The 19,847-nt window shown below is 43.4% G+C and overlaps 1 protein-coding gene across 1 annotated transcript in view; it reads right to left on the bottom strand.

Moving 5' to 3' along the window:
• Positions 1-694: 694 nt before the first annotated feature.
• Positions 695-19,847, bottom strand: part of necab3 (N-terminal EF-hand calcium binding protein 3) — a 58,772-nt gene continuing 39,619 nt past the window's right edge. The window contains exons 6-13 of the mRNA XM_064967149.1: positions 17,728-17,864; positions 10,004-10,125; positions 9,538-9,617; positions 8,341-8,394; positions 5,696-5,808; positions 4,905-4,982; positions 3,039-3,130; positions 695-1,766 (exon numbers count right to left, since the gene is read on the bottom strand). Coding sequence (XP_064823221.1) covers positions 1,738-1,766; positions 3,039-3,130; positions 4,905-4,982; positions 5,696-5,808; positions 8,341-8,394; positions 9,538-9,617; positions 10,004-10,125; positions 17,728-17,864 — 705 coding nt within the window. The 3' untranslated portion in view covers positions 695-1,737. The remainder of the gene's footprint in view (positions 1,767-3,038; positions 3,131-4,904; positions 4,983-5,695; positions 5,809-8,340; positions 8,395-9,537; positions 9,618-10,003; positions 10,126-17,727; positions 17,865-19,847) is intronic.

Here is a 19,847-nt window from a genome sequence, read left to right as displayed (position 1 = left end):
CTCATCGTATCGTATCTCTACGGGACGGATGGAGTAAAACGCACCTTGCAGTATCGTATCTCTACGGGACGGATGGAGTAAAAAGCACATAGAATGGAGAATCTCTATTGAACATGCTTCATCTTCTTAATCTGTGTCCGGGAAACCAGTCCTACAGGTTTGCGCTCAATCGATCTCCTCAAGCCTCTCTCCATATACCATATATTGGACTCAATAACCACACCTCCTCTCAGCATCAAGCACTTGACGATGATTGCAACAGAGAGACACTTACACTAATTTCACTGTCAAGTAGAGACAGGGGGTTTTGTTGAGCTCTTTCCCAGCCATCTTCATTTCTATGCAACGGGAGTTGCTTTTTTCTCTGTCTTGTCACCCGTGTCTGAGAAACCATTATTCATGGGGCTGAGATGAATCGTTTTTTTAGTCGAGAGGTCTACAAAATAGGAAGAAAGTGCTTTCCTCGACGCAAGCCAAAACCTCATGAAATTAAATTGCTAAATGTGTTATCTTTTGCAGATATAGTGAACTTTAAAATACTTTGTAGTGAATAGGTTTGAAGTAATAACATTTCATTGACAGTACACACTAACAAAAAAATAGTTTTATGCCCATGCCCATGGGAGAACTCTTTGAAGAACCCTTTTCTGTTCTTACCTGTACACCTATAAATTCAAAACAGAGTCGAGTAAGCTGACTGGCCATTAACTTTTATTAAAGTGAATATGTTGAATTTCTACATGGAAAATATACTTCATTAACAACAAAAGCACAATGACAACACATCCATCTGCACATGACTGATTCTCTTAAATAAAGTCAACTATGGAAAAATAGTGGGAAAAGTACCGTCCTATGATAGCTATGTCTTGAGAAGGTGACACACAAAGACATCTCATTGCAAAGTATCCTCCTTTATAGGCTTAATAGATACATACTTTCTTTAAAACAGGTAAAGTGTCTGGGACAAACTCCTTTAAAGACAAGCAACGTAACTCAAACCACTAGTAAACCTAACAATAGAAGGATTCCACTGCAAGGGGTCCCTTATATAATAATAAGACAGCAGCAGGGTGCAACTACCCCCCCAACCCCTCCCCCGACTAGAGTAGGAACCATTCAGCATTTGAAACACATCACATATTGGTTCCTATCTAAGGAAATAAGTTATCTGTAGGTTATGCATTGAGAATGCAAGGCAACTCATTTCTGAGGCTCGGTCAAACGCTGGTCTGCATGCATTTTAAACAGCGAGCTCCAGTCGTTCTCTTCAAATTCTACTTAAGTGTAAGCAAGTTATAGCAAGTTGTCATTAAAAAGCATGTAGTGTATCACATTGCAGTAACTGTGTGATGCGTCTCTATTGCAGTCAGGAATGAAAATGCACTGACTAAACTGGAATTGTTTGATTCAAGCCGCGTGATCGATTCTAGCATGGATTCAGAGTGAGAGCTTCAAAAGCGTCGCCATTGGCTTTTACAATGCAAAGAATCGCTTTCATGTTTATACATTTGGCTGCTTTTCCTCACCCCCTTTTTGTTGTTGAGAAACAGCGCATTATGGTAATGACCAGTATTAGTTAACGGTACATAACAAATGTGTTGCAGAACGATGCTGTAGTAACGCAGTGTTCTGTGTGCGCACAGAAACACTTGGATGCCTTTTGAATCTCTTGTCTTGGGGGTTGTGTCGTGTGTTTGGGGGCGAGCGGGAGATATGCTGTTCTGTGGTCTGTTGCTAGTTGTTAGTCATGATCCACCAGGATGCTAGGGGGAAAAGAGAGGAGTTCTACTTGAGCTGGGGATAAATGGGTAAATAACATGTCATTTCTAGCAAATCTGGGTTAAAAATACTTTTGCTGGGCTTGATTGAGCTTGCCTGGCACAATCTAACCAATAGAATATTTGCAAATCCCTGGCTCTCCAGGTGGGCTAAAGCAAATGCTAAAAGTATTTGAAGGATTTGAAATAGTATTTGAACCCAGGTCTGCTTTCTGGTAAATTGTGTTCCCTTTTGGATGGCTTAAACTGCTATCTCAAAATCATAATTTTGTATTTTAATAAGCCAATGCAAATCGCTCAAAGACCAGTGTGAAATGATGCATTTGCCTCAATGCAACATTTTACATTTGAAATGTGTATGTATTTTTTAGGGGGGTGAGCAATAATGTTCAAAGCATACATTTTCAAGAAAACACAAGTGACACTGTACTAACATTGAGTGGCTGCTGCCAACATACTGACTCAACTCTAGCCACCTTTTAAAAAGCAGTTATTTTACCAGGTAGCAACAACCTGGAGAATAGATACAGGGGAGAGGAGGGGGATGAATGAGCCAATTGTAAACTGGGGATTATTAGGTGACAATTTGAGGGCCAGATTGGGAATTTAGCCAGGACACCGGGGTTAACACCCCTACTCTTACAATAAGTGCCATGGGGTCTTTAATGACCACAGAGAGTCAGGACACCCATTTAACATCCCATCCAAAAGACGGCACCCTACACAGGGCAGTGTCCCCAAACACTGCCATGGGGAATTGGGACATTTTTTTAGACCAGAGGGAAGAGTGCCTCCTACTGGCCATCCAACAACCCTTCCAGCAGCATCTGGTCACCCATCCAGGAACTGACCATGACCAACCCTGCTTAGCTTCAGAAGCAAGCCAGCAGTGGTATGCAGTGGTATGCAGGGTGGTATGCTGCTGGCTTTAAAATGGAAAAATGTATGTAATACATGTATCACTAGCCACTTTAAACAATGCCACTTTATATAATGTTTACATACCCTACATTACTCATCTCATATGTATATACTGTACTGTATACCATCTACTGCATCTTGCCTATGCTGTTTGGCCATCACTCATATATATTTTTATGTACATATTAGTATTAATTCCTAGATATTACTGCATGGTTGGAACTAGAAGCACAAGCATTTTGCTACACTCACATTAACATCTGCTTACCATGTGTATGTGACATAAAATTTGATTTGATTATAGGAAGGTATAGATTGTAACACACACACACACACCTGGGAGCAGCATGGTAGACACAAGCTTGGGATCCTCCAGCATATCAATGACACAGCGCTGGAAATGCTTACTGGCATCGGACTGCAGGTAGCTGGGGAGGACAAGAACACAGCAACAATCAATAGACCTGTGACCTGACAGTAAGACATAATCACCATTATTATTCATGTCCAATAGGAGAAAGGCTTGGTTAGTGAACCACAATACAACTAATATGTTTGGACTGATATTCCTAGTCTCTTTGCACTAAATATATGCACATGTATTTATGAGAATTAGAATGTAATCATATTGAATGTTAAGATGTTGAACAAATATGACTGTGTCAGTCTGATCTACACTGTACATGTTGGTGTGTTTAAATCAACCCTGAGAAACATGTTGGTGTGTTTAAATCAACCCTGAGAAACATGTTGGTGTGTTTAAATCAACCCTGAGAAACATGTTGGTGTGTTTAAATCAACCCTGAGAAACATGTTGGTGTGTTGAAATCAACCCTGAGAAACATGTTGGTGTGTTTAAATCAACCCTGAGAAACGTTGGTGTGTTTAAATCATGTTGGTGTGTTTAAATCAACCCTGAGAAACATGTTGGTGTGTTTAAATCAACCCTGAGAAACATGTTGGTGTGTTTAAATCAACCCTGAGAAACATGTTGGTTTGTTTAAATCAACCCTGAGAAACATGTTGGTTTGTTTAAATCAACCCTGAGAAACATGTTGGTGTGTTGAAATCAACCCTGAGAAACATGTTGGTGTGTTGAAATCAACCCTGAGAAACATGTTGGTGTGTTTAAATCAACCCTGAGAAACATGTTGGTGTGTTTAAATCAACCCTGAGAAACATGTTGGTGTGTTTAAATCAACCCTGAGAAACATGTTGGTGTGTTTAAATCAACCCTGAGAAACATGTTGGTGTGTTTAAATCAACCCTGAGAAACATGTTGGTGTGTTGAAATCAACCCTGAGAAACATGTTTGTGTTGTGAAACATGTTGGTGTGTTGAAATCAACCCTGAGAAACATGTTGGTGTGTTGAAATCAACCCTGAGAAACATGTTGGTGTGTTGAAATCAACCCTGAGAAACATGTTGGAAACATGTGTTTGAAATCAACCCTGAGAAACCCTGAGAAACATGTTGGTGTGTTTAAATCAACCCTGAGAAACATGTTGGTGTGTTTAAATCAACCCTGAGAAACATGTTGGTGTGTTTAAATCAACCCTGAGAAACAGGTTGGTGTGTTTAAATCAACCCTGAGAAACACCCTGAGAAACATGTTGGTGTGTTGAAATCAACCCTGAGAAACATGTTGGTGTGTTGAAATCAACCCTGAGAAACATGTTGGTGTTTAAATCAACCCTGAGAAACATGTTGGTGTGTTTAAATCAACCCTGAGATACATGTTGGTGTGTTTAAATTGAAACATGTGTGTTTAAATCAACCCTGAGAAACAGGTTACGTGTGTTTAAATCAACCCTGAGAAACATGTTGGTGTGTTTAATAACCCAGGTTACGTGTGTTTAAATCAACCCTGAGAAACAGGTTACGTGTGTTTAAATCAACCCTGAGAAACAGGTTACGTGTGTTTAAATCAACCCTGAGATACAGGTTATGTGTGTTTAAATCAACCCTGAGATACAGGTTGCGTGTGTATCATGATATTAGAGATGGGCCATCTGCTCATCAGAGGAGGAGGAAGTGACTATCAACCCTGAGAAACATGTTGGTGTGTTTGAATCAACCCTGAGATACAGGTTGCATGTGTATCATGATGTTAGTGATGGGCCATCTGCTCATCATCAGAGGAGGAAAGAAATGAGCAGCTTTCCAGCGTTACACACACACACAAACACACGACAGACCCACCTCATCCAGGAGATACGATCCTGCCAAAACTCATATATTATGAAGCATGACTTCCCTGGGAGCTTCTGGATAGACACACTGACAGAGAGAGAGAGAGCGGGAGGGAGGAGAGAGAGACAGAAAGAGACCGAGAGTGTTGAAATTAGCATCTGGTAGAGTGAGTCAATCAGGCCAAAGCAATAAGATCTCATTTGAATTAAATGAGCACAAATCCATCATGATGCATAACTGTCTGTTTATTTTTAAATGAACAGGAAAATCGATCAATTAATATTTCCTTTGAAAAAGTACATTTAACTAATTCTTAGGAATCCCATAGTTGGGAAGCAAATAGAACAATCTCATTGATGACACATTTTCTATCATCTAGGAATAGGCTTTTCCTGCCAATGTGATCTGACCAGGAAGAACCAGCAAGAACTGGGCTCCCGAGTGGCACAGGAGTCTAAGGCACTGCATCTCAGTGCAAGAGGCGTCACTACAGTCCCCGGTTCGATTCTGGGCTGTATCACATCCGGCTGTGATTGGGAGTCCCATAGGGCGGCACACAATTGGCCCAGCATCTCCGGGGGAGGCCGTCATTGTAAATAAGAATTTGTTCTTAACTGACTTGCCTAGATAAATAAAGGATACATTTTTTTTAAAGAAACTCTGGGCCTTAGTTTCATTTTTACAGGCCAGGTCAGGTGAATCACTTGGTGGTGAGTCATGTGCCCTGCACTGCCCTGTGCCAAGCCACTGTACTTTGGGTTCAAAGCCAGGTAACTCTCTATCACTTTGATTTCACTTACTGCAAGTTGTCGCTGTGGTTGGATGTGACATCCACGTAGCTCTTGAGTACCCTCTGGAACTTATCAAGGTCCTCCTCCGTTGCCAACATCTGCCTCTGAACCAGCAGGATGTTCTGTTGGCACGGACGCCACATGGAAATACATCATTTACATACATTTGGTAGACGCTCTTATTAAATCAAATTTAAATCAAATGTTATTTGTCACATGCGCCAAATACAAACAGGTTTAGACCTTACCGTGGAATGCTTACTTACAAGGCCTTAACCAACAAGACAGTTCAAGAAATAGAGTTGACAAAATAAACTAAAGTATTTTTTTTAAATAAAAAGTAACACGATAAAATAATAATGAGGCTATATACAGGGGGATACTGGCACAGAGTCAATGTGGGGGTACAGGTTAGTCGAGGTCATTTGTAAAGGGGTAAAGTGACTATGTATAGATAATAAACACCGAATAGCAGCAGTGTAAAACCAAAGGGGGGGGGGGGTCAATGTAAATAGTCCGGGTGGCCATTTGATTAATTTTTCAGCAGTATTATGGCTTGGGGGTATAAAATGTTAAGCCTTTTGGACCTAGACTTGGCGCTCCGGTGCCGCTTGCCATGTGGTTTTCAGAGAGAACGGTCTATGACTAGGGTTGCTGGAATCTTTGACAATTTCTTGGGCCTTCCTCTGACACTGCCTAGTATGTAGGACCTGGATGGCAGAAAACTTGGCCCCAGTGATGTACTGGGCCATACGCACTACCCTCTGTAGTGCCTTACGGTCGGATGCCGAGCAGTTGCCATACCAGGCGGTGATGCAACCGGTCAGGATGCTCTCGATGGTGCAACTGTAGAAGTTTTTGAGGATCTGGGGACCCATGCCAAATCTTTTCAGTCTCCTGAAGGGAAAAAGGCATTGTAGTGCCCTCTTCACAACTGTCTTGGTGTGTTTGGACCATGTTAGTTTGTTGGTGATGTGGATACCAAGGAACTTGAAACTCTCGACCAACTCCACTACAGCCCCGTCGATGTTAATGGGGGCCTGTTCGGCCCTCCTTTTCCTGTAGTCCACGATCATCAGCTATTAGTTAGAAATTGCTCTAGAAACTACCTTAAGTTTCCTTCAAACTGCACGCAGAGACATAAAAATGGTGTCCATGAGTTCATCTGACTCTGGGTATGTAGTAAAAATGGCTAGGTTAATTGACTCTGGGTAAGTAGTAAAAAGGGCTAGGATAATTGACTCTGGGTATGTAGTAAAAATGGCTAGGTTAATTGACTCTGGGTAAGTAGTAAAAAGGGCTAGGTTAATTGACTCTGGGTATGTAGTAAAAAGGGCTAGGTTAATTGACTCTGGGTATGTAGTAAAAAGGGCTAGGATAATTGACTCTGGGTATGTAGTAAAAAGGGCTAGGTTAATTGACTCTGGGTATGTAGTAAAAAGGGCTAGGTTAATTGACTCTGGGTATGTAGTAAAAGGGCTAGGTTAATTGACTCTGGGTATGTAGTGGGTTAATTGAATGTAGTAAAAAGGGCTAGGTTAATTGACTCTGGGTATGTAGTAAAAAGGGCTAGGTTAATTGACTCTGGGTATGTAGTAAAAAATAATTGACTCTGGGTTAATTGACTCTGGGTATGTAGTAAAAAGGGCTAGGTTAATTGACTCTGGGTATGTAGTAAAAAGGGCTAGGTTAATTGACTCTGGGTATGTAGTAAAAAGGGCTAGGTTAATTGACTCTGGGTATGTAGTTAAAAGGGCTAGGTTAATTGACTCTGGGTAAGTAGTAAAAAGGGCTAGGTTAATTGACTTTGTCAGTAGAACAAAGGGCTAAAATTGCCAAAATGTCACACTATCCATATAAGCCTTTTTTATATCCTACAGAGTACACAATGCAATAACTTCAATTAGCTATATTTGCCCAGCAAACATAGGTAGATGTGTGCAGCCCTGCAATTTATGCATCGAAGCAAGTACGCAAGATTGCCATTTTAAGTAGCTAATTGCCTTCTGCGTTGTGTACATAAGGTATACATTAGGCTTCAACATACAGTAGGTAGGTAACAAAAACATATCAGTCATATATTTCAGAAAGCAGCTATCAGCTAAATCAGTGCTAGTAAGAAAAGATGAGTGCTCGTGCAAGAAAGACAAGAACAGTAAGGTGTTTGAGGGACAACATCAAACACTCCTCTGAGCTCCTACAGCTGAGCTATAGGCAACAGCTGGGCTCCTACAAAGACAGACGCAGGTTTGAGGAGCAGATGGGGGAGTGTTTTTTTGTGCCTGTGAGGGGAAGCTCAATGTGTGAATGATGAAATTGAAAGTCTGGAGGTTTTCTGAGTACAGTCACCCAAGGGCGGATGCTATGTGAATTCATTTGGTTGCGCGTTGTGCGTTCCACTTTGAAAATCAAAAACAAGATGGATCATGGAAAATGGAACAGTGAAACTGAAGCACTCACTGTAAAAAACGTGTCAACGTAAAATCCTGAATTACCCTGACGTTTAAAAAACATACAACTTTTAAAGTGTACTTTCATTGTATAACTGTGCTGTTAAACTCCAATGAAACCCTGTGGCCCAAGGTGCCCCTAAGGGTATTAATAAAGTTGTATTGAACTTAATCAAATTTATAGTAACAACAATCATCACTCACAGATTTATATGTACTGGCCAGTGTATCTTCTTTCAGGGGTTCCAATTTTGGACTCTGAAAAAAACAACATTAAAAACCTACTTATAATGGGAAAAGCTCAAATTCATATTGAGTTCAAGAAGTTGGTGTTTTCTTTTCCTTTCTTTGTTAGTTGAGTATTGTACTCCTTTTTTCTCCCCAATTTTAATCTTGTCCCATTGCTGCAACTCCCCAACAGGCTCGGGAGGCAAAGTTTGAGTCATGCGTCCTTCTTAATACCCGCCTGCTTAACCCAGAGGCCAGCCTGCAGGCACCCGGCCCACCACAAGGAGTCGTAGGGCACGATGAGCTAAGTAAAGCCCCTCCGGCCAAACCCTTCCCTAACTTGGACAACACTGGCCCAATTGTGCGCTGCCCTTTGGGACTCCCAGTCACGGCCGGTTGTGACACAGCCTGGGATCAAACCCAGGTCTGTAGTGACGCCTCAAGCACTGCGATGCAGTGCCTTAGACCGCCGCACCACTCAGGAGGCCTGTGTGCTTTCTTTTAAATACTTTAGCTCTGCTTGACAGAGTGGAACCAATGGAAAAGTCCCAAAAGTGTAAACCACACCCATGTGGCTCATTCAAACGCTCAAACTATCTGAAAGAAAACAAATACTACTTGAACCTAGGTCTGACTATAATATAATTATCTCATGCACGGTATATAATATAATTATCCAATACATTGTCAATCATTGACAAACATTCTGACAAGAGTTTATTTCAACCCCTGCCCACACATTTAGAACCCTCTATTTCCATTCAATCATGAGAAAGAGCAATATAAGCTATCATATTAAAGTAGAGTATGAAGTTGAACCTAAAGGTGAAATAGCTCACTGCAAAGGGAATGGGAGGCTGTGAGGTGACGATTGATATTGCACTACAGTACGTGCTGCAGGTTATGAATTGCTCTGATATTGCAGTACAGGTTCCTCTTGATTGACAAACGAGACAGTCATACAGATAGGCAGGCAGGCGAAAGAGAAGGGCTTAGGGAGTAAAAGAATGACAGACAGACATAGAACAGGAGATAGAGAGAGCATAGGGATTTAAAGTTGTGAGGGAGAGAGAAAGAGAGAACATATGGCAAGAAACGGTTAAAGGAATGAGCAGCACAGAGCAAGAGGTATTCAGGTTGTCAGGATGAGCTATCCCCAGGACAGTCCAGTACCTGCCACTCCAGCTTGTCCAATAGCAACTGGAGCCTGTTGATCTGGGAGCACCAGTGGTCATCAGTCTCCATGGTCACTCCTAAGAAACACAGGCACACTTTTCCTTTACTTGTCAGGATTTTCTGGGGAGTAAAAATATGTTCCCATTCAAAATCACATTTTCCCAAACCCCGAACCATAACTCCTAACCCCAAACCTAAAGTAGCATTTTTACTTTTCAATAACCACAACAACATCATTTAGCAGACATGTTTGTTTATATCAACTTACAACAGTGAGTGCAATTTTTTGGGGGTATTGTTGACACTGGCGGGAATCAAACTCAGAACCCTGTCGTTGTTACTTTTTCACTCCATGGGGAGTTGAGATGTAGCGGGGTGTTGCGTTCCCTTCTCCAAGAGGCGTACAGCCACACTCTTACCAACTGAGCCACACAGGATTGTGTGGATTAAGCATTGTTATTACCTGTAGTGAGAATGCCTGAGTAGGGGTCGGTGGGGGAGAGGCACATGTTCTTCTGAACCTTGCGGCCACATCGCCTGCTGTTCCTCTGCGCCGAGGGATGCTCCACCACCTTCACCTCTCTCCTGAAAACAGACAGAACCAGAAAAGGAAGAGGAATAAACATCAAAACGACTGTCAGAGAGGTGAGAAGGAGGGATGGCACTGGTCACAGGGAACGAAGAGAGGAGGAATAACATTCAGAGAAGAAGAGAATAGTGGAGAATGATGATGGTAGATGGTAGGCAGTAGAAAGTAGTCGGTAGAAGGTAGTCAGTAGACAGTAGGCGGTAGGCAGTAGACGGTAGGCAGTAGACGGTAGGCAGTAGACGGTAGTAGTAGGCGGTAGACTGTAGGCGTCAAGCAGTAGAGGGTCATCAGGTCAGTGGAGGAGAGGCAGCAGTAGATGGTAGCAGCAGCAGACGGTAGGCGGTAGCACCAGTAGGTGGTAGCAGCAGTAGGCCGTAGCAGCAGCAGGCCGTAGCAGCAGTAGACGGTAGCAGCAGAAGGCGGTAGCAACAGTAGACGGTAGCAGCAGTAGGCAGTAGCAGCAGTAGGCAGTAGCAGCAGTAGGCAGTAGCAACAGTAGGCAGTAGCAGCAGTAGGCAGGAGCAGCAGTAGGCAGTAGATGGTAGCAGCAGTAGGTGGTAGCAGCAGTAGCAGCAGAAGACGGTAGCAGCAAAAGGCGGTAGCAGCAGAAGGCAGTAGCAGCAGTAGACGGTAGCAAGAGTAGACAGTAGATGGTAGCAGCAGTAGGAGGTAGCAGCAAAAGACGGTAGCAGCAGTAGACAGTATCAGCAGTAGGTGATAACAGCAGTAAACAGACTGTAGCAGCGGTAGCAGTAATAGGCGGTAGCAGCAGTAGACGGAAGCAGCAGTAGACGGAGCAGGTGCAGGCGATAGCAGCAGTAGGCGGTAGCAGCAGTAGGCGGTATCAGCAGTAGACGGAAGCAGGAGCAGGCGATAGCAGCAGTAAACGGTAGGCAGTAGCATCAGTGGACAGTAGACTGGAGCAGCAGTAGTCGGTAGCAGCAGTACACAGTAGACGGTAGCAGCAGCAGACGGTAGCAGCAGCAGACGGTAGCAGCAGCAGACGGTAGCAGCAAAAGGCGGAAGCAGCAGTAGACAGTAGCAGTAGAAGCCAGGAGCAGCAGTAGGCGGAAGCAGCAGTAGACAGTAGCAGTAGAAGCCAGTAGCAGCAGTAGGCAGAAGCAGCAGTAGACAGTAGCAATAGAAGCCAGTAGCAGCAGTAGGCAGAAGCAGCAGTAGACAGTAGCAGTAGAAGCCAGTCGCAGCAATAGGTGGAAGCAGCAGTAGACAGTAGCAGTAGAAGCCAGTAGCAGCAGTAGGCGGAAGCAGCAGTAGACAGTAGCAGTAGAAGCCAGTAGCAGCAATAGGCAGAAGCAGCAGTAGACAGTAGCAGTAGAAGCCAGTAGCAGTAGAAGCCAGTAGCAGCAGTAGACAGTAGAAGGTAGCATCAGTAGGCAGTAGTAGAAGGCAGCATCAGTAGAAGCCAGTTGCAGCAGCAGGAAGCAGCAGTAGACAGTAGACGGTAGCATCAGACAGTAGAAGGTAGCATCAGTAGGCAGTAGTAGCAATAGATGTAGCAGCAATAAATGGTAGCAGCAGTAGACGGTAGGCAGTAGACGGTAGGCAGCAGCAGTACATTGGTCCAACCAAAACACAACAAAGAAGGGTGAAAGCGATTTTGTGGATAGTTCCAATTCCAAATGACAAGCCCAACATTGTAATTATCCCGCTGGGAAGTGTAGGACATGGTGTTGACTGCTCAGGGCTGACCCTAACCATTCATAGATTAAGTGTGTGTGTTTATGTATGTGTGTAACAGAGTAAATTGTGTGTGCATGTTCATCTGAGTCTGTGGGTGTCTCTATGTGTGCATTTGTGTGACAGTAAATTGATGGAGAAACATTGTTTGCTCCAGCAGGTTAAGACTATGTGTGCCTGCCTGACCCGCTGACAGAGCAGAATGAGTGTATGAATGAGACACGGTTACGGGTTGGGCAGTTAGCAGCCCCAAAGGGCACTCGGTCCGCAGGTAGTATAACTTTTCATTACATTTCAACAGTAAACGGTTTGATTTGTCTAATCTTAGCAATTTCTTAGTATTTAGCTAATGAGGTCTTGGTATCAAAGATAATTGCATAATTAGGTGGTGTCCTAAGTATTTAGTAAGCAGCTGCTTCCATAGTATTTAGTAACATCCACTGTATTCCACCAGCACATAGTGTTTAGTAATATTACACTGGTGCCATAGTAGTGTTTAGTAATGAGGTGGTGTCCGTATCCAAGATAATTTTGTAGTTTAGAGTGTGTAGACATAGAGTGATTATTTATTTAATGAGGTTGGTAGCCATAGTGTTTAGTAAGGAGATGGTGCATAGTATTTAGTAATGAGGTGGTGCCAACCTCTAGAATTGAACTTCAACTAGGTGGTCAACATTATTTAGTCCACAGGTAGTATCACATTTTATTTACTTCATTAGGTGGTTTGATTTAGTTTAATGAGGTGGTGCTACATAGTCTTTTATCTAAGACAATTGTGTGTCCAGAGTATTTTAATGAGGTTAGCTGGCCAGCTATTGTATTTTTTAATGAGGTGCCAGCTAGCCCCCATAGTATTTAGTAATGAGGCAGCATAGTATTTAGAAATGAGGTGGTGTACATAGTTTTAGTAATGAGGTTGTTCCATAGTATTTAGTAATAGGTGGTGCCATAGTATTTAGTAATGAGGTGGTGCCATAGTATTTAGTAATGACTAAGTATTTAGTAATGAGGTGTAGTGCCATAGTATTTAATAATGAGACTTGATTAGTGTAGTGTCAACATAGTGTTTAGTAATGCAGTGGTATCATTTCAAGTGTTTAGTAATAAGATGGTTCAATAGTAACTTTCTAAACATGGGGCCATAATGTTTAGAAATGAGGTCATGCCAATAATGTTTAGTAATGAGCGTATCCTCTTCTGTATTTGTCAACTGAGGTGTCTATAATATTTGTTGAGGTGGTCCTCTATTTAGACCATACAAAGGTGGTCCATAGTGTTTAGTAATGATCTGGTGGTCCCAGTGTTTAGTAATGAGGTGGTTCCAGGTTTAGTAATGAGGTGGAACTGCCATAATATTTAGTAACAAGGCAGAGTTCATCTCAGTAATGAGGAGGTGCCATAGTATTTAGTAATGAGGTGGTGCCATAGTGAGTCATGAGGTGGTGCCATAGTGTTTAGTCATGAGGTGGTGCCATAGTGTTCAGTAAAGAGGTGGTTCCATAGTATTTAGTAATGAGGTGGTGCCATAGTATTTAGTAATGAGGTGGTGCCATAGTATTTGGTAATGAGGTGGTGCCATAGTATTTATAATCCCAAGTGGTCATAGTATTTAGTACCCATCTGTGCCATAGTATTTGAATTCCATGCTGTCATAGTTATTTAGCCCTGAGGTCAAGCTTAACATCCTTAGTATTTAGTAATCCAGGTTGCCTAGTATTTAGTAATGAGCTTGATGCCTTGATAAGTATTTAGTAATGAGGTGGTGCACAGTAGTGTTTAACCTGAGGTCTACCTTTGTTTAGTAATGCCTCCTTCTTTCCATCCTCTTTAGTAATGAGGTCACCCTCTCACCTTTAGAAAGGCAGGTAGTGCCATAATGTTTACTAATGCTGTTCTTCCATAAGTATTTGCAATCCAAGTCTCCGACCACCACCTTGTATTTAGTAGTGAGACTTCCCACAGTGTTTAGTCGGATGGTGGTTCCATAGTATTTAGTAATGAGGTGGTCTCCCCATACTCTTTAGTCTTCCATCCTATCATCTCTTTCTGTAATGAGGTGGTCCAACCTATTTAGTAATTCTGCCTCCATCAACCCTCCTCTCCTTTTCTGCATCATTTGACTCTCTATGTTTCCTAATGAGGTGGTCCTAGTCCCGTTCCGTGGTAAATGATGACTCATTATTTAGTAAGAACAGAGCTCCGGGCAGCCGAGCGGAAATGGAGGAAAACTCGCCTCCCTGCGGACCTGGCATCCTTTCATTCCCTCCTCTCTACATTTTCCTCCTCTGTCTCTGCTGTTAAAGCCACTTTCTACCACTCTAAATTCCAAGCATCTGCCTCTAACCCTAGGAAGCTCTTTGCCACCTTCTCCTCCCTCCTGACTCCTCCTCCCCCTCCTCCCTCTCTGCAGATGACTTCGTCAACCATTTTGAAAAGAAGGTCGACGACATCCGATCCTCGTTTGCTAAGTCAAACGACACCGCTGGTTCTGCTCACACTGCCCTACCCTGTGCTCTGACCTCTTTCTCCCCTCTCTCTCCAGATGAAATCTCGCTTCTTGTGACGGCCGGCCGCCCAACAACCTGCCCGCTTGACCCTATCCCCTCCTCTCTTCTCCAGACCATTTCCGGAGACCTTCTCCCTTACCTCACCTCGCTCATCAACTCATCCCTGACCGCTGGCTACGTCCCTTCCGTCTTCAAGAGAGCAAGAGTTGCACCCCTTCTGAAAAAACCTACACTCGATCCCTCCGATGTCAACAACTACAGACCAGTATCCCTTCTTTCTTTTCTCTCCAAAACTCTTGAACGTGCCGTCCTTGGCCAGCTCTCCCGCTATCTCTCTCAGAATGACCTTCTTGATCCAAATCAGTCAGGTTTCAAGACTAGTCATTCAACTGAGACTGCTCTTCTCTGTATCACGGAGGCGCTCCGCACTGCTAAAGCTAACTCTCTCTCCTCTGCTCTCATCCTTCTAGACCTATCGGCTGCCTTCGATACTGTGAACCATCAGATCCTCCTCTCCACCCTCTCCGAGTTGGGCATCTCCGGCGCGGCCCACGCTTGGATTGCGTCCTACCTGACAGGTCGCTCCTACCAGGTGGCGTGGCGAGAATCTGTCTCCTCGCCACGAGCTCTCACCACTGGTGTCCCCCAGGGCTCTGTTCTAGGCCCTCTCCTATTCTCGCTATACACCAAGTCACTTGGCTCTGTCATAACCTCACATGGTCTCTCCTATCATTGCTATGCAGACGACACACAATTAATCTTCTCCTTTCCCCCTTCTGATGACCAGGTGGCGAATCGCATCTCTGCATGTCTGGCAGACATATCAGTGTGGATGACGGATCACCACCTCAAGCTGAACCTCGGCAAGACGGAGCTGCTCTTCCTCCCGGGGAAGGACTGCCCGTTCCATGATCTCGCCATCACGGTTGACAACTCCATTGTGTCCTCCTCCCAGAGCGCTAAGAACCTTGGCGTGATCCTGGACAACACCCTGTCGTTCTCAACCAACATCATGGCGGTGGCCCGTTCCTGTAGGTTCATGCTCTACAACATCCGCAGAGTACGACCCTGCCTCACACAGGAAGCGGCGCAGGTCCTAATCCAGGCACTTGTCATCTCCCGTCTGGATTACTGCAACTCGCTGTTGGCTGGGCTCCCTGCCTGTGCCATTAAACCCCTACAACTCATCCAGAACGCCGCAGCCCGTCTGGTGTTCAACCTTCCCAAGTTCTCTCACGTCACCCCGCTCCTCCGCTCTCTCCACTGGCTTCCAGTTGAAGCTCGCATCCGCTACAAGACCATGGTGCTTGCCTACGGAGCTGTGAGGGGAACGGCACCGCAGTACCTCCAGGCTCTGATCAGGCCCTACACCCAAGCAAGGGCACTGCGTTCATCCACCTCTGGCCTGCTCGCCTCCCTACCATTGAGGAAGTACAGTTCCCGCTCAGCCCAGTCAAAACTGTTCGCTGCTCTGGCCCCCAATGGTGGAACAAACTCCCTCACGACGCCAGGACAGCGGAGTCAATCACCACCTTCCGGAGACACCTGAAACCCCACCTCTTCAAGGAATACCTAGGATAGGATAAGTAATCCTTCTCACCCCCCTTAATGATTTAGATGCACTATTGTAAAGTGGCTGTTCCACTGGATGTCAGAAGGTGAATTCACCAATTTGTAAGTCGCTCTGGATAAGAGCGTCTGCTAAATGACTTAAATGTAAATGTAATGACTGGGACACTGCTACTTAGCAGCCCCAAAGGGCATAGCACATAGAGGACTACCACAGATGAACAGAAAGGAGGACAAAAAGGTGGCACCATAGTATTTAGTAATGAGGTGGTGCCATAGTATTTAGTAATGAGGTGGTGCCATAGTATTTAGTAATGAGGTGGTGCCATAGTATTTAGTAGTGTTTAGTAATGAGGTGGTGCCATAGTGTTTAGTAATGAGGTGGTGCCATAGTATTTAGTAATGATAGTGTTTAGTAATGAGGTGGTGCCATAGTATTTAGTAATGATGCCATAGTATTTAGTAATGAGGTGGTGCCATAGTATTTAGTAATGAGGTGGTGCCATAGTATTTAGTAATGAGGTGGTGCCATAGTATTTAGTAATGAGGTGGTGCCATAGTATTTAGTAATGAGGTGGTGCCATAGTGTTTAGTAATGAGGTTTAGTATTTAGTAATAGTGTTTAGTAAATGAGTATTTAGTAATGGTGCCATAGTATTTAGTAATGAGGTGGTGCCATAGTGTTTAGTAATGAGGTGGTGCCATAGTATTTAGTAATGAGGTGGTGCCATAGTATTTAGTAATGAGGTGGTGCCATAGTATTTAGTAATGAGGTGGTGCCATAGTGTTTAGTAATGAGGTGGTGCCATAGTTTTTAGTAGTGAGGTGGTGCCATAATGTTTAGTAACGAGGTTGTGCCATAGTATTTAGTAGTGAGGTGGTGCCATAGTATTTAGTAAGGAGGTGGTGACATAGTATTTAGTAATGAGGTAGTGCCATTGTATTTAGTAGTGAGATGGTGCCATAGTGTTTAGTAATGAGATGGTTCAATAGTATTTCATAACGAGGTGGTGCCATAATGTTTAGAAATGAGGTAGTGCCATAATGTTTAGTAATGAGGTGGTTCCGTAGTATTTAGTAATGAGGTGGTGCCATAATATTTAGTAATGAGGTGGTGCCATAGTATTTAGTAATGAGGTGGTGCCATAGTGTTTAGTAATGAGGTGGTGCCATAGTGTTTAGTAATGAGGTGGTGCCATAGTATTTAGTAATGAGGTGGTGCCATAATATTTAGTAATGAGGTGGTGCCATAGTATTTAGTAATGAGGTGGTGCCATAGTGTTTAGTAATGAGGTGGTGCCATAGTATTTAGTAATGAGGTGGTGCCATAGTGTTTAGTAATGAGGTGGTGCCATAGTATTTAGTAATGAGGTGGTGCCATAGTATTTAGTAATGAGGTGGTGCCATAGTATTTAGTAATGAGGTGGTGCCATAGTATTTAGTAATGAGGTGGTGCCATAGTATTTAGTAATAGTATTTAGTAATGAGGTGGTGCCATAGTATTTAGTAATGAGGTGGTGCCATAGTATTTAGTAATGAGGTGGTGCCATAGTATTTAGTAATGAGGTGGTGCCATAGTATTTAGTAATGTGGTGGTGTGCTTTCACCATGTGCTGCCCCTTGCTAACAATACCGCTACAGAATTATTTAGTAGTGAGTTTGTGGCTGGAATGGTGTTGAGAGGTGAGGTAATTCCATAGTTTAAGTAGTGAGGTGCAGCTGGTGTGGTGTTGATTCCTGAGGTGCTGTTGTGTATTTGAGACTTGGTATTCAGTAGTATGGAGCTGCCATAGTCTTTAGGTGTGTTGAGCACTAGTGACTCACGGTGCAGGGCTGCTTTGCTCCTCCACAGCCTCCATGGCACACTGCAGGGACATTTGAAGAGAGAGCAGCTGGCTGGAGGTCTCCCTCAGCATGAAGCGGGTCACAAACTGTCCCAGCACAGAGGAGCCCTGGTACTCCTAACGAGGGAGAGATGGGGATAGAGGAGAGTAGGAGGGGTGGGATAGAGGGGGTAGAAGAGTGAGCAGAGGATAGGTAGGGAAAGGTGGGGGAGCAGGGGTGGGGATCAGGGGTGGGGAGACACAGGAGGTGAGTAAGAGAGAAAGGGAGCGAGAGGGAACAGGTTGGCAACCTTTATTCGGAAAACCCTAATTCATTCTAAAAGCTGTTATGCTCACGACAGCTACAGCATCAAGAGATAAGGGTGAAAGCTCATAAGATGTTAGACTCCAATTCAATCGCTATGTTTCACAGCATGCATGATTCTTAGCCATTTCAAATATTGAACGGTTTTCATTAAAAAAAACAACATCTATTCCATCTTTAACTAGTGGGAGACTCGTCGTAACAAGACTGTAATTTAAGCCGACCTAGAGGAATGGTGCAGGATGGTTAATGGAGTAATTGTAGTGGAGCACCCCACTAGAATGTACAATGACAACCTAGTAGCGTCCCAAAAGGCACGCTATTCCCTACATAATGCACTACTTTTGACCAGAGCCCTATAAGCCTTGGTCAAAAGTAGTGCCCTGTATGGTGAATAGGGTGCAATTTAGGAGGCTACCCTTGCTACTGTTGATTAATACCATGGGGGAATTCTAGTCTAGGGCCTTGGTGATGACATTTATGAAAGACTACAGCTGCTAACAATCGCTAGTGAAAACCTCTATGGATTTCCTTCTGACAGTGAATAAGAAAGTGCATGAATGAATGTGTCTTTAATTGTGTCAGGGTGCATAATTATGCAGTAAAAGCCCTCTTCTTCTAACAGGGATAGCTGGATTTTCTCCTTCCTTCACTGTTGTGCTTCACTGATTCCTGGGCTGGCTAATATTCGTCTCCGTCACAGATAAGAAAATAAATAAAAAAGATATCTACTTGAGGTAGATTTGAAAATACTTTCTTTTGATGTCTGATTATTAAAGTCTTATCTTATTATTGTACAGTTGGCTAATCATTGAAATCTGATCTCACTCATAAAATTGTTTGTAGCCTAAATACAACAGTTACTTACAAATGTAAAAAAAAATACATTGACAAATTACAATAAATTTACAACAGCTTACAAATGGTGAACAAATTAATGAATTGTGGTTTGTAAGAAATGTATAGTCACACTGTAACGTCTCTCGTCGGAAGGCATGGACAAAACGCAGCGTGGTAAGTGTTCATGATTCTTTATTACTCAAAAACACTCAAACAAAGTGAAAAAAACAAAACAGTTCTGTCAGGTGCAGACACTAAACAGAAAATAACTACCCACAAAACACAGGTGGGAAAAAGGCTACCCAAGTATGATTCCCAATCAGAGACAACGATAGACAGTTGCCTCTGATTGGGAACCCCATAATGTCAAAGTTGAATTATGTTTTTTGATATTTATACATATTAATTCAAAGTTAAAAACTGAAATGTTGAGTCAATAAGTATAATGGCAAGCCTCACCACGTTCAGGAGTAATGTGCTTAACAGGTCACATAATAAGTTGCATGGACTCATGATTTTTGAATGACTACCTCATCTCTGTACCCCACACATCCAATTATCTGTAAGGTCCCTCAGTCGAGCAGTGATCTCTGCAGCCGGTCTCATCATCGTCGGTTATCAGGCCTACCACCGCCGTGCAAACTTAATGATGTTGTTGGAGTCGTGCGCGGCCACGTAATCTTGGGTGAACAGGGAGTACACGAAGAGACTAAGCACGCACCCCTGATGGGCCCCCGTGTTGAGGGTCAGTGTGGCGTATGTGTTGTTGCCTACCCTCAACATTGTGGTGGTTTCATGTTATGGGTATGCTTGTCATCATTAAGGATCGGCGTCGCGTCAACGAGACAGTTGTAAATCATGCAGCGTGTTATGTCAAGATCGCAGATTTTAGAGAAACAGCAAATGTCGGTACATATATATATATATGTCTTATATCGGCTGAAAGCTTAGATTAA

The sequence above is a fragment of the Oncorhynchus masou genome, chromosome 6 (genome assembly GCF_036934945.1).
Source record: "Oncorhynchus masou masou isolate Uvic2021 chromosome 6, UVic_Omas_1.1, whole genome shotgun sequence".
Taxonomy (NCBI): domain Eukaryota; kingdom Metazoa; phylum Chordata; class Actinopteri; order Salmoniformes; family Salmonidae; genus Oncorhynchus; species Oncorhynchus masou.
The sequence above is the reverse complement of the archived record's forward strand: the minus strand, read 5'-3'. Positions and strand labels throughout refer to the sequence as shown.